Below are 15,759 nucleotides of genomic sequence, written 5' to 3'. Positions count from 1 at the left end.
CACTCCAAAAAAAACCAACTTCTAATGGTCTTTTCCTTGTCTCTAAATAGAAATTCTGACACCTTCTAAAAATGCTGCATTAGTAGATTTCATTAAAAACTCCCCATATCCACAAATAAAACTAATCCTTTTTGGTGGAGAAACAACTCAACATAAAATGCACAGAAGGTTAGTGTTTTCTATACCAGTTAAATTCAGACCTATCAGAATCAATGTAAGAAAACTAGATAGTCCAGAAAAGTTAGGACTGCTCGCTGAACTGAGTTCCAAAAATCACCTTTTTTCAACAGGCTTTATAAAATTTTATCAAAACAGGCTTCGCTGTCATATCATATCATGTCATATCATATCACATCAGGATAATTTTATTATATAAGCACAAACTTTGTAACTGCACTAAGTACTATACAGCCGGTTGTCTAACGTATAACAAAAAGCGTCTTCATTCCAAAAATCAAAACACACTGCACAAAGAACATTTCAACAAAACTGTGAAACAACACAACCGTGTTGCGGCCTCCCTCTCAGGATAGCATACATCCCTGAGAATCTTGCTACACAATGTAACGCCTTAGGCTGAAACCTTTTCTTCCTACGTTTATTGATTTAATGAGTAATGGCTTATTTTCAAAAATCAGTCCCACTATTCCTACAAAGTGATGAATGCTTTCATCCTTAAGCGGTTTCAAACTTTTCTCTCAACATCTGGAATTTCCTTGAAGATCAGATGCATCAGTTACTGAAAGCAACACTTTGAAGCGTGCACTCAATATCCCATCCAAGACAAAGACATTAGCTGGTAATTCTTTTGTCTTCAGGGATGTCTCTTCAAATGAAATACCAGTTTTATGGGCTACAGAATCTTAGATAAAATCTCAGTCTTCAAGTAAAATCAGAGAGTTCTCTGCGTTTCACCTTGCTCTAAAGCCATAAGAAGCAGAAGCAGCAAGCAGTGACATCTTTCTTCCTCAAAATGCCAATAATATATGGAAGTCAAATTAAACAGTTATTTTACTTTCTTTTTTGTCCTGAGATTCACTATCCTAATCTGAAGTGTTCTAAGAACAGATTGTGGGCTTCTTTTTTGGGAAGAAAAGGAGAAACTTTTTGGAAGAAAATGAAGATGACTTCTTTCTACGCACAGGCCAAAAAGAAAGCATCTGGATGTGGCACATACTGACATTCAGACTCACCACCTACAGGAGTGCTTGGCTACTTTGTGACTGACAGGTTACCTCCACATCCTGCTAAGTGAGAAGGAAGGAAAACGAACGGGAGAATTGCAACTGGTTTCCCACAGGGAAGGCAAACAGTATTCCTCTGAAAGGAGCTTCGGAGAACAACATGCATGTCACAGGGTTATGTATATGTGGAGCTACTATCTATCCAATATCACTCCTTAGCTTATCCCTTGTACACTAGGGATGTATTTTCCCCTTAACTTCTGCAGCTTTATAGAAACAGACTTTCAAAAAAAAGGTGCCAAAATTATTCAAATGAAAACAAAGATTATTGGTTTTCACTCTGTAAGTGCTTAAGCAGTAGTGGATGTGCAGCACACAATATCATTCATTCTAACTATTATTTCACCTATTAATTATCATTGCTAAAATGTATAAAGGGAGCTATAAGCACCCCAATATTCCGTTACATCAGTACAATGAAGCAAAATATCTAGAGCTAATCCAAATGCAACCCAGACACCATGCGCTGTTAGGCTCTATTATCAAACAGTTACCAGCTGAGTCTACTAGCTATGCTCACCTAAGCACTGGCACTGGAACTTCTTAAAAGAGATAATTTATGTCAATTTGTATGGCAGAACTAAACCCTTTGGGGTAAACAATTGTTTCTTTTCCGTCTCTACCTTTGCTCAGTTACCTGGTTTGTTCCCACTCCTTCCCAAATGATCAGCGTCCCATTTTCCATCCTTGCTACCAAATTCTGCAATTTCAATGACACTGATACCTCACCTTAAAAAAGATTTATCCTGCAGACTACGGTTTTATAATACAACGGTAGATATCAACCAAGCCATATGGATCTCAGTGGGTGTTTTCAGTGCTCACTCTGCAATTTTTGATTTTACAAATGTGATGTGTAGATTCCTATTATTATTCTAAACAGATAGAACATCTGCTCAATGTGTTTTACATACTGAAAAGAAAGAAAGAAAATAATTTTAAACTATATACTGGAATCTACATATAAAAATATTAGAGGATTTACAAAACATGTAACTGGTACAAACCAGGTTTACAGAGGCATTTGTAGCTGGTTCCAACACTGCGACAAATGCCATGTGCACAAGGATTCAGAGCGCAGAAGTCAATCAGCTGAGCACATGTAGGTCCTGTAAATCCAGGACTACAACTGCAGGAGAAGGCAAGTCTATCTGCATAACAGGTTCCATTGTTCTGGCAGGGAGATGACGCACAAGGGTCTATTTTGTCTTCACAAGCAGTTCCTAAAAACCCTAAAAGAAATAAATGGTTTTCATAAGTAAACATTCTGGTATACGTACAATTTCAATAACTAAAGCCAGTTAAAAGTAAGCCATTGACACATCTATACTTCGCTTTTTTTTCTTCTATGAAAATTACAAAAAATACAGACTTTCTATATATACTAAACTCTAATTATACCCGTTAACATGGTATGATACAAGATGTTTCAGGCAGAATCGTACTACCATATGACTAAGGCAGTGAAGTGCAAAAATATTGAATCTGACAGTGCTTATCCACTTTACAAAGTGTATCTGGCTAGAAAGACATTTTATAAAGATCAGGAACAGACTAGCCTGGAAAAAAAAGCAGTCAAAACTGACCTTTTTTTCATTTTTCTTAATGCGTTTGTCATTCTTAACAACCTTTAAAGCAGCAACACATGAGTTCACTTAAGCTTCAATAATTTAAAATATTACCTTTTACAAGAACATACTTATTATTAGCAGGAGAGAGAATGATTTATCGAAGCAACACCATGTAAAAATTAGACATAAAGAAAAGGATATCCTTGCAAGGGAGTTGTTTTGATCAGATGTAGAAAACAATAACATTTGAACAAATTGCAGTATCCTAACTATAGTTTTTATCACATACATATACATCACATATATAGCAACGTGAAGCATGGTTATTGGACCTGAAAGCAGGTCAGAAACGAATATTCATATTCTAGCACCCCTCCAAATAGAAGAGAAAACCATCCTTTCCATTCAACTCTAATATTTTCTGATGAGTGTTTGGTCTGTTCCTACAGACCACAACTGTTCAGGCTCAAATTCCCTGGAATATCTTGTATTATGGAGCAGCTCTTAAAATTACAATACACTAATCACTGGGAATGAGAAATTGGGAGCAGATCAGGCCAGCCTCTACTCAAGACCCACCAAGCCAGCTTTACCAATCTACTCTAACAGAAAGTGTAAACCACTGCAGTTGTACCAGTCTGAAAGACAAAGACCCGAACACATTGCCACTGCTACCCAGGAGATGGTAACAACATTTCAAAGAAAATAAGTAAATGCATGAAAAACTATTCTAGGATTTGAAAAATACTTATTCAGAAAGACAGAAAAACTAATTTAAAAAAAACCAAACAAACCCACAAAACACAAAACGTGCCCGACGATGAGAGAAAGGATCAAGATGGAGGAGATATCTCTGTTATATGAGAGCCTGCCTTGTTATATGAGCCTGCCAACAGCTCAGAGCATGAAAACAATGACAGGTGACGCTTTGGATTAACACTCAATATTGAAATCTTATCCCTGATGGAATGAAGCAGATTTTTGGCCTTACTTCTATAGTTTTTATATCTATAAAGTCTTGCTGCTGGATTAAAAGCAGTTGATGTATTAGAACTGAACCCCTATATTGTATATAGCTTACGATGAATACCAAAAGTGAGACCAAATACCGCATTCAATACATACTTTACAGCATCTCATTATCATTTACTGACTCAGTAAATATTTTCATTCTAAACAATGTCATTCCACATTTCAAGCAAGGTACAATTCATCAGGAAATAGTTTTTGGTGAATTTTGACAGATGTGTTACTTTCATAGAATCACAGAATCTTCATGGTTGGAAAGGACCTTTGAGATCATGGAGTCCAACCATACACACACACAAAAAAACCCCTACAATCTCTGCCACTAGACCATGCCCTGAAGTGCCAAATCTACACGTTCCTTAAATACCTCTAGGGATGGTGATTTCAGGGCATTTTGATTTTCTTTCATTTCTAATTATTCATGATTCGCATTCAGGTGAGTTTAAACTTTGTTTGATTGTAGTTCTAGCACTGGAATCATGGTTAGCAATTCAGGAGTTTGCATTTCTGAAAACAAGCGCATAAAAAATAGACAAACTTGTATTTTAAAGCATAACAAAACCCCCCCCAAACAGTTACTAAAAGGTTTAAATTCTATAGTTTGCTCTTAATAATTAGGTTTATTGAAAACTTGGGCCAGAAAGATCTAGGGAACTGAGCTCAACTTGACTGAGCTCCAAGACCTGAAGAGTGAGTGAGGGCTGAGATGATCAGCCTAAAGAAGTTTCCAGCACGCACACTCCCAGCCCCCAGCCCCCCCCCCAAAAAAAAAAAAATGAGACCAGCAATTAACTTTAAATATCCTGAGGGCTTCCTCAAGGAGACAAACTCCATCTTTTATAGATCCACAAAATCTCAGTGAACTGCATCAGAAAGAGAGGGAAATGGATATTAAACAAAGACGAGTAATCCACACAAAATGTACTACAGGGATCTACTCAGAGAATTAACAAAACTTAGATTATTGTAACTAAAAAGAAGATGGAAATGTCCCAGCTGCCCTGTGAGTTCCAGACCAAATTAGGATATTCTTGGGCACTGTTGGCAGCAGGATTTTAGGAGCATCCTCAGAATATCAGGTCCTGGACAAATGACTTAAAAAGCCATGTTTCCCTCATATGTTCATAAATCTTATGCCAGAGCTATGGAATAAGGAGAAAAAAAATAATCTTATTTTAAAAAAAAGTAATAAATAAAAGAAACAACCTACAGATTGAACTTTTAACAGTTTATTCATAAGTAACTCAGTGATAGACCAGGAAGAAAAGGTCTGGTAGGGCACAGGCAGAGAACAAGCAAGAGCCTTCTGCCCTCTCCATTTTGCTGTCCTACGGCTCAGATTGCTTCAGGGGCTTTATTGGGACCACCTGCACACCAGTGTTGAAGAAGGAGAGCTTAAAAACAAATATTGTGCAATCCTATATTAGAGGTCCCCCCTGTAGGTGATAACTGCGTAACCACAAGAAACTGAAAAGAACGAAAAACCTAAAATCAAGAATCTAATTCCAGCAACGGTTTGCTGACAAATTAAAAAAGCCTGTACTGGTATCATAAAATCCTGGACAGATTTAAAAGAATCTGCAATGACTTTTAACTATTACCAAGAGGAGATCAGCCAATGAGTCCAGTGAAATCTCTACGCTAACTCTGAAACAGGATTGAAAAGGATCAAGGAGATCTGAGGTCACACAATGACACTAATGCTGCTTCACTACAACCTTTGCAATAATCTTCCCTACAAAGAGAAGCTTACTGGCAGATGGCTAATGTTTCAAGTGACAAAGCACTTCAAGAACATATGCAGGTTTAAAATACACTAAAACATGTTGCCCTTGTGCTATCTTTGACTGCACTGTGAAATGCGTTTAGTTGACTCTGGAAGTTTAAGTTTTACATATGAGTTAAATGACTGAAAATACTCAAAGCAGCAGTAGTTGCATATCTGAATTGAAGATACATTATTTTGGCATTTTGGTCATTTTTGGTGTAATAAGGACATGACTGAAATGTAAAGACTACTGGTGATTTGAAAGATCTGAATGCAAAATTTAACAAAGGGATAATGCAGAAGGTAAAGGGAAAAGGCGATATTAGAAAAGACTTATACTGCTAAAAAACACAAAACAATATTAGTGCTTACATGAATTAGACCATTTGACTAGTTGTCAAGAAGAATAAAAGTATTAAGTCAGGTCATATTCTTCATATTGCTACAGTCCTCGAGGGCAATGATAGAAACCAGATCAGAAAATGTTTTCAGAGATAGAAAAGCTCTGGATAAAAGCCAGATTTCTCATCCTAGTGGGGTTTTAATTACTTGGCTATTGAAAGCAAGAGAGCCATGTACAAATCAAGGAAGTTAAACATTTTCTGAAGATACTGTACAACTGCTTTTTATACAGCCTGCGGAACAATCAATTTGCCTGAATGTTGTGTTAGACCTAATTCCAAGAATTACACTAATGTGAAAAATTAAGCCTGTGAATTGCTGGGGCTGGGGATTAAAAAACCTTTAGATTTGAAATACGGGGATAAATACTAAAAGAAATATGGGAAATCTATTATTTTCCCTAGAAAACTGTTTTATGAGGAAATAGATGTCTGCTGGATTTTCACTGGAATTCTGTAAAGAGGAAAAAAGATACTCATCATAACAAAACAAGAAATCATTAAAATGTAATTGTAAGATTTTGATTTAAATTCACCCTAGCTAAATTTTAACAGATAAAGAAGAACAGAGGATAAACCCGTTATGGCATTAAGGAGAAGTCTATTAAAGATAGGAGGAATTTGAGAAGATGCCAGGTAAAAACATTAGATGAGCAGAAAGTACCATAAACTAAACAGCCATAAAATTTTTTAATTAACAACAAAATGTTCTTCAGGTAAATTAAACTCTCTTATGGCAATATGTAGGATTCTGCATTCACTAATCACCAGTATCCTTGGGAAAACTTCCATATGCAACAGCTGTGTGACCTAGTTTCCTGGAATCAAGATAATAAATAGGTTTATTGTACATAAACCTAAAGGAGCTAGAATCAAATCTGCAAGATATAATACAGAAAAAGGCTTCTATGTGAACAATGAAGCCCAGAAAAAGTGAAGACCTTGAAACTTAAACTATTCTTAATCTAGGCAAATAACTTCTGTTCTCCCAGTCAATTAAAATTCATGGTGACAATGTGCATTTTCTAGCTGCTGTTGCAAATCAACACATATGAATCACAACGTACCATCATCTATAGCTGTCGAACTTTAAGTTTTTAAATCACAGAAACTACAATAAGAGCATTCATAAACTTGCTGCCTTCCAGTATATCCAGAAATACCTGCAGGTATTTCAGGACACTTTTGGTCAACATGCAGCCTAGCTGTAGTTACCTCAGCTAGTCAAATCAAATTGCCAATAAGAAAATAAAATGAGTCCTGAAATGTGAATTTCAAGTAATCTAGATCTTAAACTCCTAATCATAACATTGTTTTCTCTCTATCTCCTTCAACAGGTTGGCTATGAAATCCATTATTGCTGAGGAGTACTTTTCAAAAAATCTATTAATCTGAATTACAAGATTTCTGCCACTTCTGTCAGAGCAGGTGACCTCAGCACATAGAAAGAAGCAAAGTCCCAAGAATCCAAGCCTGTTTCATGTTGTTAGCCAGCTGAATGCTTGCTATTTTTATCAAAGATTAATGTCCTCCTGTAACACTGAATGCGGTTCACCTGTGCACATCATCAGGACATTAATATTGCATGTAACAGAACTTCAGAAACATCTTGCAATAGAAGTTTATTTCTTTGTTATAACAACGGATCTGCACTTTGCTCACTATTATCTGGTTTTGTTCAAAAGTATTTTCCATTACCAATTTATTCTACTAGTATCTTATGATACTATTAAAAAAATTAGCAAAGGCTCTCCAAATGTTTAAAATATGTAAAATGTGTATGTGTACAAGTATATATAAGTCTTTCATTCTACCAACTTTACAAAAGGAACAGATTAGTGAAACTTGCATTTCCTCATCACACAATCAGACCATTTACATCCTCTTTTTTTTTTTTTTACTTTTAACAAAGATTTCAATGAATGTCATAGCTATATAAGCAAGGATAAGTGGTTTCTCCATCATTAAAACGTTTACTGTAATTACATTTGCTTATTCCATCCAGCTATTTATATTATCTTTATATTGAATTCCACTTCAGGGCGCTTTGAGAATGTACATAATTTCTCAGTGATTTAAAGAAAATGAAGTAACCGAATTTATAAAATGAAGAGCAGTACCTCAAATAAAATGAATTGATATTACTGGCAATACAGTACTGTTATACATTACCAAGTGAAAGAAAATCAGAGGAGAGAGTAATATGGATATTTATGGAATCATTCTATATATGGAAATACATTTCAAATATCCATGTTCAGGTTGATAAATATTTACTATGTGTAGGGGTTTAGAATGTCTGGAAATTTCTTTGCATGATAATTTGATGGTAATATTTGCTAAATACATGTTTATTATCATGAAATTTCAAAGATGATGATCAAAGATCCTTACCCCATTGTAAGTAAGCACATCACAAACGTCCGCTTCACAATAACAGAAAGTCAAAATTTTGAACAAATTCTTCCGTCCTAAGTATATCTTAAGCTTCTTCATTATAAATTTGAGTATAAAATCCAATTTTCTCTTTAATACAATTTGACTCAACAACTTCAGATAGCAGTTTATTTTCTGACGTATTTTGGACATTAAAATCTACAGAAAATTAAATCTGCAAGCATGAAGAAATTTTCTTTATATTAGGACTCTTAAGACAGTAAAATTGTCCAGAGAATAATCATGAAATGCTCATATCCAATTTAGGCTGCTTTTTCAGTGCCTCAGATCTCACCTTCTGTAAGTTATCACATGCTTCTTCATGAACTGCCGATCTCATTTCTAAAAGAAATGCACAATCTCGGTGCCATTCCTCATTGTTTCCATCTCATTCCTTATTCTACCATCTTTTTCTTTTCCCTTTGTGATACTTTCCATCTTCTCTTATCCTTTTCTGGCTAACCACATTATATCTCCAGTATTTTAGGTTTCACACATATATAAGCTCCTTGGCTACCTTTCCCCCACTGTGCTGAATTAGCACTACAAAAAGAAAGGCCTCTTCTCAACAAGCAATTACTATCAAGCACAGCAGGAGAATAGCAGCAGAGCAAGAGACCTCGCTTAAATTAGAAGCCTATCATGGGGTTTTGGTAGAGGTTTTTTTTAAATGGAAAATTTGAGGACATGCTAAAAATAGCAAATCTGCAAGTGACTGCATCTGCAATTTTCAATTAACTATTCTTTGTTGCACTTACAAAAATAACCAAATCTCTTCAAAACCCAAAAAAACCCCTCTCAAAATATGCCTCTATGAGAGGATACCACCTCAAAAGAAGAAAGCAGAATCATGGGAGAGGCAGTCATTAGTAAATTTAGACAACATATTTTGTTATATATAACAAATATATTTTGTTAAATCAACCCTTTCTTTCCCTCCACAAAATATCTGAATTCCTGAGCTCGTTGGCATAGTAGATCTTCCAGAAGAAGATGGAAAAGCCCTTATTACCTAAAACGCCCATTAGGCTACTCCAGAGCACTAGCACTGGCCCCTGCAGACAGACTGTGTCACTTCTGCACCAACTCACTCCCCTCCTTACGGTGAGGAAGGGGAGTGGGAAGCACAGCTACGTAACTTCGCGGGAAGCATCTGCTCTCTGAAACAATGGTAATTATTAGGGAGCCAGGGAGAACCTTTGGGCTGCTGTTGAGTTACCACAGGCTCACTCAAGAAGAGCAACCATGCACATGAGATAACATCTGCTCCTGCAAACCTAAAAACGATTTTGTCATATCCAAGGGACTGAGAATCAGATACGGTGCATACACCACTATTCTTTCGAGGGGAAATAACCCTGGGAAGTCCACATAGTGATTTCTGAAACTTGCTATTCCCTCCAAAGGTGTTTTTTTTTTACTTTGGAAATAATACAGACCAATGTACAAAAACTGATTCTAACAAGAGTTTTAAGTGTATTTCAGTAAAATTATTTCTTGTGCTGCCCCAGTGCTTTTTGAAAACACTCATAATGTGAGCATACTAGTGGTACAAATAAGCAATAAGAGTAACGGCCCTTCCCCCGGTTCTCTCTTCGCTCTACAACACGGCTGCTCTTGGAAACAAGTGATACTGGGAGACTAGAACTGGTAACTCTGCACATAAATGTTCCCCCACAAAAAACCCAAAAAGCATGTTTGCCTATCAACAAAGTCTCTGAGTACTTAGCAGCTTCTTGAAGATGCTAAATATTTTTTTTTCTTTCCTCTGGAAGGGTCAAAAAACATTTCTTTAAGGAAAAACCAGAAACCTCAAGACCCCAAGCAGAAAAGGAGCACAGGTTTGTAACACATAATAAGAACAGAAGTGCCAACAAACAAAAATATCAGAATACTAAGAAAATGGTACCAACGTGCCCCGAAGGAAAAAGAGCAAAGCGTGCAGCCTAAATACTAAGATGGTAGAACGACAGTGCCAAAATAAGCCTACTTAAAGCACAGCACGCAACAGAAACAACTGGAAACTTCTCAAACACAAATATGGATCAGTGGCAAAGAAAGGCACAGAAGACAAATATCCAAGAAACAAAGCAGGCAACAAGACCGCAGGACAAGTGACACAACACAGAGATAGCCAAACGTGAGTAAAACTGAGAAAAGAGAAGTGCAAGTGAGTTGCTTGTTCTGCAGCAGAAAAGCTGCTGTGAGTAAGAACGCCACACATCAAGCAGTGGCACATCAAACAACCGCTCAGTCACTCCCTTTGGAGAAAACATCTCTGGAGGGAGATGAAGGGAAGGTTTTCCTCTCCCGTGCTCCAGATCTCCCTCACGGCACAGGGACCGGTGCGGGGCCCTTGGCACAGCCAGGTGGTGCTCCTGCGAGAGCAGCGTGGCTGCCTGCGGCAGTGCCAGGCCCACGGTCCAGGCGGAGCTGGCAGCCGTCCCGCTCCATTCACAGGCTAATTGCCGCTGGCAGGAGCTCCCTGGGCAGGAGAGCAGCCACAACCCTGCACCGCAACCGAGGCATAAATGCCTTTCAGCAGGGCACTGAAGAGCTATGCTACAGGCACCGTATCCCAGCCGCAGCACCACAGCACACCCGCAGCGGGGGACCTCAGCCCACCAGTAACCCTGTCCCGTGGCCAGCGTCTCCAATGGCAGTAGGAGAGAAGTTGAGAAATGGTCAGCATATTGATTAATAGGTCATCAGGAGCAAGCAATTAAGGTATGCCACACACAAATGCAGCAGTTCTAAAACAACTAAAAATCCCAGTAGCTATTTTTCCAAGCATTAATTATTGCAAAGATCATTTCCTGCCAAGCATCCTTAAAGATACTTGAACAGACTTCCTAAGAAAAATGCAAGTAAATTCTTGACCAAGTCTAACATGTAATAATTTTCTCTCTGAATTTTGCTACTAGTTATAAGGCAAACAATTTTCAAAGTTCTTCCAAATGCAAGATCTGCATTGCTGTCAAAATGTCGGTGTCTGTATTTCAACACAGCTGCTAAGTGGGTCACTCATTACAGCATAACACTCTAGAAAAGCAAGGAACCAGTCTAAAGAAATCACAAATAATTTTCATTATTAAGCAAGTGTGTGTTACCAGAACACTTATCAAAGACTTGTACCTTAAAGCGAGCATAAGGTCCTGACAGAATAAAAACAACATCCACAGATAAAGTAAGAACAGAAATATAATTAGTTCAAGGTTCTAATCTTTATTATAAATAACTAAGAGAAGGTTTCATAATTGAGAGCTTTCACTCCTGATAATTTTTTTATGAGCAATTTAGGCATCTGCCATTTCCGTCAGTTACGAAAACGTACATTTTAGCATCATAGTGTCCTCATTTCACAAAGTTGCATTTACGGTGTGTACCAATGAGAATCACTGAAAAGCTTTCATGCAGAGAAAGAAATAAGTCCAAATAGAAAGGGGAATGAATTAAAACTTTGGGGGACTGAAATCATTCCTTCAGTTTTGAATTATCGCTCTTACACACATTTTAGCCAACTGACCCATATGCAGAAATAAGCAAATACTACAAGGGAGGCATCTTTTCTCACACATTTACTGGCTGGACAACACAAAAATCAGAGCACACCCTAAGGCTCCTCAGATCCACCTTTCCTACAGTGCTGGAGCTTGATTTCTACTGAAGAGGTGTCAGAGAATGAGCGAACATTTCTGTGCCACGTATGCACTGAAACACTAAGCTCCTACCATGCTCTATATACTATTGCTAATTATACAAAGATTTCTCATGGTGGGGGTGTTCTGCTTGCAATTATGGCCTAAGGTACAATTTTTAAAATATTTAAGAATATATATATAAATATAACTGCAAATTTAGACTAAGTGCACCCCACAAAACACCGATTTGTATGAGGTATTAGAGAGGGCTTTGCTGTTTACCTTCTGGGCACTGACAACTGAATCCATTGACGTTGGACAAGCAGGTACCTCCATTCTGGCATGGCTTCTGGATGCAATGATCAATCTCTGACTGGCACAACTCTCCAGTGTAACCTACAAAACAACACACAACGTTCAGAAAATATAGCGAAAATGATGTTTTATCACCAAATGTATTACTAGGTGATTCAAACAATACCATTAGTTTTCTTGAATAAAATTAACCAAATAGAATAGAACCTAGAAATAGAATCCAGGGCAGCCTTCTAATTTCTTCTAAAATGAGATTTTTAATTAGAATTTATGCTTCACTAGAGAAATATAAATAAGTAGTGGAAATCTAGAGATTATATCAATTGTATTTTACCAGCAGCAATATTCTGACAAAACTAGTATAATGGAGGTTAGTTCTGGGTTCTCATATAACCAAAACAGAAGTCATTTCTGACAGGTTTTCAAACGCATCTTGAATCTCAAGTCAATAATCTCTAGCAAGACTTTAAACAAGACTTGACATTATGAATTATTTGTGCATATGCTGAATGACTGTCATTTGCTCCTACTTCTGGGATTCAAAAAGAGTGTTTATTTTAAGTGGGAGCTGTGAAGAACTGCTCAGCACAATTGCAAACTCTTCCAAATAAGCTCCTCTGCGTTCACAAGCTACAGATTGTGTGTACTGTACTATTTGACCATCAGTTTGCTGTGTTCCATATGTCTGATGTCTTATAACACATCCCCAAAAAATGAACAAACTTACAAAATACAATCTAAATGATTAAATACTCCAAACTTAAATTCCTTAACAAATACCACACATTCCCCTTCCTAATTTTTATTTATCTCCAAGAAACTATCTTGGATGCACGACTGAAGATACAACTACACACAGAGATGTTTTCTTTTTTAAATGGAGCCCTACATAAAATTGCAAATATCTTCCATAACAAGCATGTTTAACACAATGGCTGGTGTTAAAGACCAGTAAGCTATGACTAGGTGACACTGTTTATATGCTGCTGTGAACAGGTATCTGAGACAAAGACCCCAAGGTGAGATAGAGGACATGCCTGGACTAGGATTTTACTTATGCAGTGGAGAAAATGGAAAAAGAAAAGAATATTCTTATTTTGATTAAATAATACATTTTAATGCAATCAAAATTTAAGATTTAGAAGTCTTTTGGGCGAGCTAATACTTAAACCTGTTCAAATCTATTGATGTCACCATAAAATAGCTCTCAGCATAGATTGTTATATTTGGAGTTGCTGGAGCACTGCTGTAGAAAAGGATGTACAAGACTCTCCTCTCTGTGTACCTTACTGCTTTTATGTGCTGTATTGTGATCCCATTTTCTGCAAAGCAAAACCTGAGAAAAGAAACTTTGTTGTATGTTGTATCCAGATTAATGCCCATAAAGCACCTAAACTGAGGAAAAATAATGAGGTGGAAAACCAGAGCTGTGCTCTCATGACGTGGCTCCTCCGGACCGGATCGAGACACTCGGAGGAACATCAGCCTCATTCTGGATAACTAGTGATTTTCTATAATTCTAATTCAAATGCACACAAAATTCACTAAAACAGCAATGAAGTATTATAGAAGACTACATCAACTGATTTCTTTCATATATAGGCTTCATATTTTTTCAAGTTCTCACGTTCAGCTTATTATTTTTATGAATCATAACACAGTATTGAATATGCTTAACTCACTTAAGCATTTTTCCATCTTCAAACTGTTACCAAGTTTGTGAAAGCTAAAAATTATCCTGGAATTCAACATTTATCCAAAAGAACCTTGGCAGAAGAAAGGCAGAAATGATTGTGCTGCTCTGACGCTTGCTACAAGAGTCTGACTTCCTCCAATTGTCATTATTGCTTGCGGAAAAAAGAGATGGTATTTTATGCCAGCTTTACAAAAATGAATGTCCCATCTTATTATTATCTATAGGGCATATTTTGTCCATCTGAAAGAGAATATGATTCTGGAGTTTCAAAGCAAATATGTCACAAGTGCTACAATTGCTAAGCAATCACCACAGGGGAGCGAGGGAAGCAGTTTTTGTGGTGAGATACACTTTAGGAATCATTACACCTGTTCATTTTTTGCTGATACTTATCTTTATAACATTTCCTTCTATCAAGATTTGGCAAACATGATCCTATTCACATAGAAATGTTTCTGAAAATGGCATATGGAGACATCTATGATAACTAAACTCTTATTTACCATTTTCTTTAATATTTTTCCATATGAAAGGTATATTTTTTAAAAATTCACAATTATATGAAAACAGCTAGTTTTCCTGTCTATTTTTTGTTGTCTGGGCACAAATTTGGGGGGAAAAAAGTTACGGATAGAAGCACAAGCCACTGAAATTAACGATGATCAAGCCACCTGAATAACAATAGACATTTACTATTAAAAAAATTAAGAAAAATTATTTTAAAATACTTAAAAGATAAACCTAAACATAGTGTGTGAAGGCCATGGAGCACAACCTTGCAAGTGCCAGAATCTAATAAATGAAGTTAACTGTATTTGGCTTACTGAGGATTTTCAGACTTAATTACACTGTCATTCGAAGGGAAGACTTCACATATGGAAACCAAATAATTTCATTCCATCTATTGTAAGCTTTGTTTTGTACCATGAGAAGTAGGAGGAGTTATGTAGAAGGAAATATTTAGAATTTTGACATCATTTTTTTCCCCAATAGGAGCTAAGAATTGTCCTAGAGACACAGAGAAGAAACAATTATGAAAATAACAAGGCATAAGCTATATTTTTGAGAAACAGTTTTTTAATGGAAAGGCTAAAATCCAAAGTTAAAAGACAGTAAAAACATCAATAGAAACATATTTTATTTCCAAAATACGTAAGAGAAATAAATTTTCTTCAAGAAATTTTCATAATCTTAGCCATTGATTTCTGTCAACTCATGGTGTCCATTTTTCTCCAATCGTGTTAACACTTTATGAAGTGAGCAACTGAAATGCCTGTCCCTAATAGTGACTACATTTCTAAATCATAAGGAGGTTTTAAAAATATGGTGAGGCCAGATTTTAGAAAAATACATAAGGACTTGATGCAGACATCTAGGATTATAATACCAAAAAAAACCCAACAACCAGGAATTTATATCATTACAGAAATAAGATAAAATTTGCTTTACTAAGGGACATATAGAAGTATAGAAGTATATATAGAAGTATAGAATTTGAAAAAAGAAAATAAGCCCAATAGTACTTGATGTAGAACAATTTCCAAGATAGCTATCTCAATAAAAGCAAACAATACAAACGCAACAAACAAAAATACTTTTTCTTTTCTAATTGGAAACTCCTTGTCAAAATCCAAAAGAATCACCAATCAACCGTATTC

The 15,759-nt window shown here is 36.4% G+C and overlaps 1 protein-coding gene across 1 annotated transcript in view; it reads right to left on the bottom strand.

Annotated features, from left to right (window-relative positions):
• DNER (delta/notch like EGF repeat containing) overlaps window positions 1-15,759 on the bottom strand; it is a 137,664-nt gene that overhangs the window by 25,122 nt on the left and 96,783 nt on the right. The window contains exons 7-8 of the mRNA XM_063339824.1: window positions 12,373-12,486; window positions 2,252-2,476 (exon numbers count right to left, since the gene is read on the bottom strand). Of these exons, the coding sequence (XP_063195894.1) occupies window positions 2,252-2,476; window positions 12,373-12,486 (339 nt within the window). The remainder of the gene's footprint in view (window positions 1-2,251; window positions 2,477-12,372; window positions 12,487-15,759) is intronic.

Source organism: Chroicocephalus ridibundus, chromosome 6, assembly GCF_963924245.1.
Source record: "Chroicocephalus ridibundus chromosome 6, bChrRid1.1, whole genome shotgun sequence".
Taxonomy (NCBI): Eukaryota; Metazoa; Chordata; class Aves; order Charadriiformes; family Laridae; genus Chroicocephalus; species Chroicocephalus ridibundus.
Note: the sequence above shows the minus strand (reverse complement) of the source record. Positions and strands in the feature narration are given on the sequence as shown.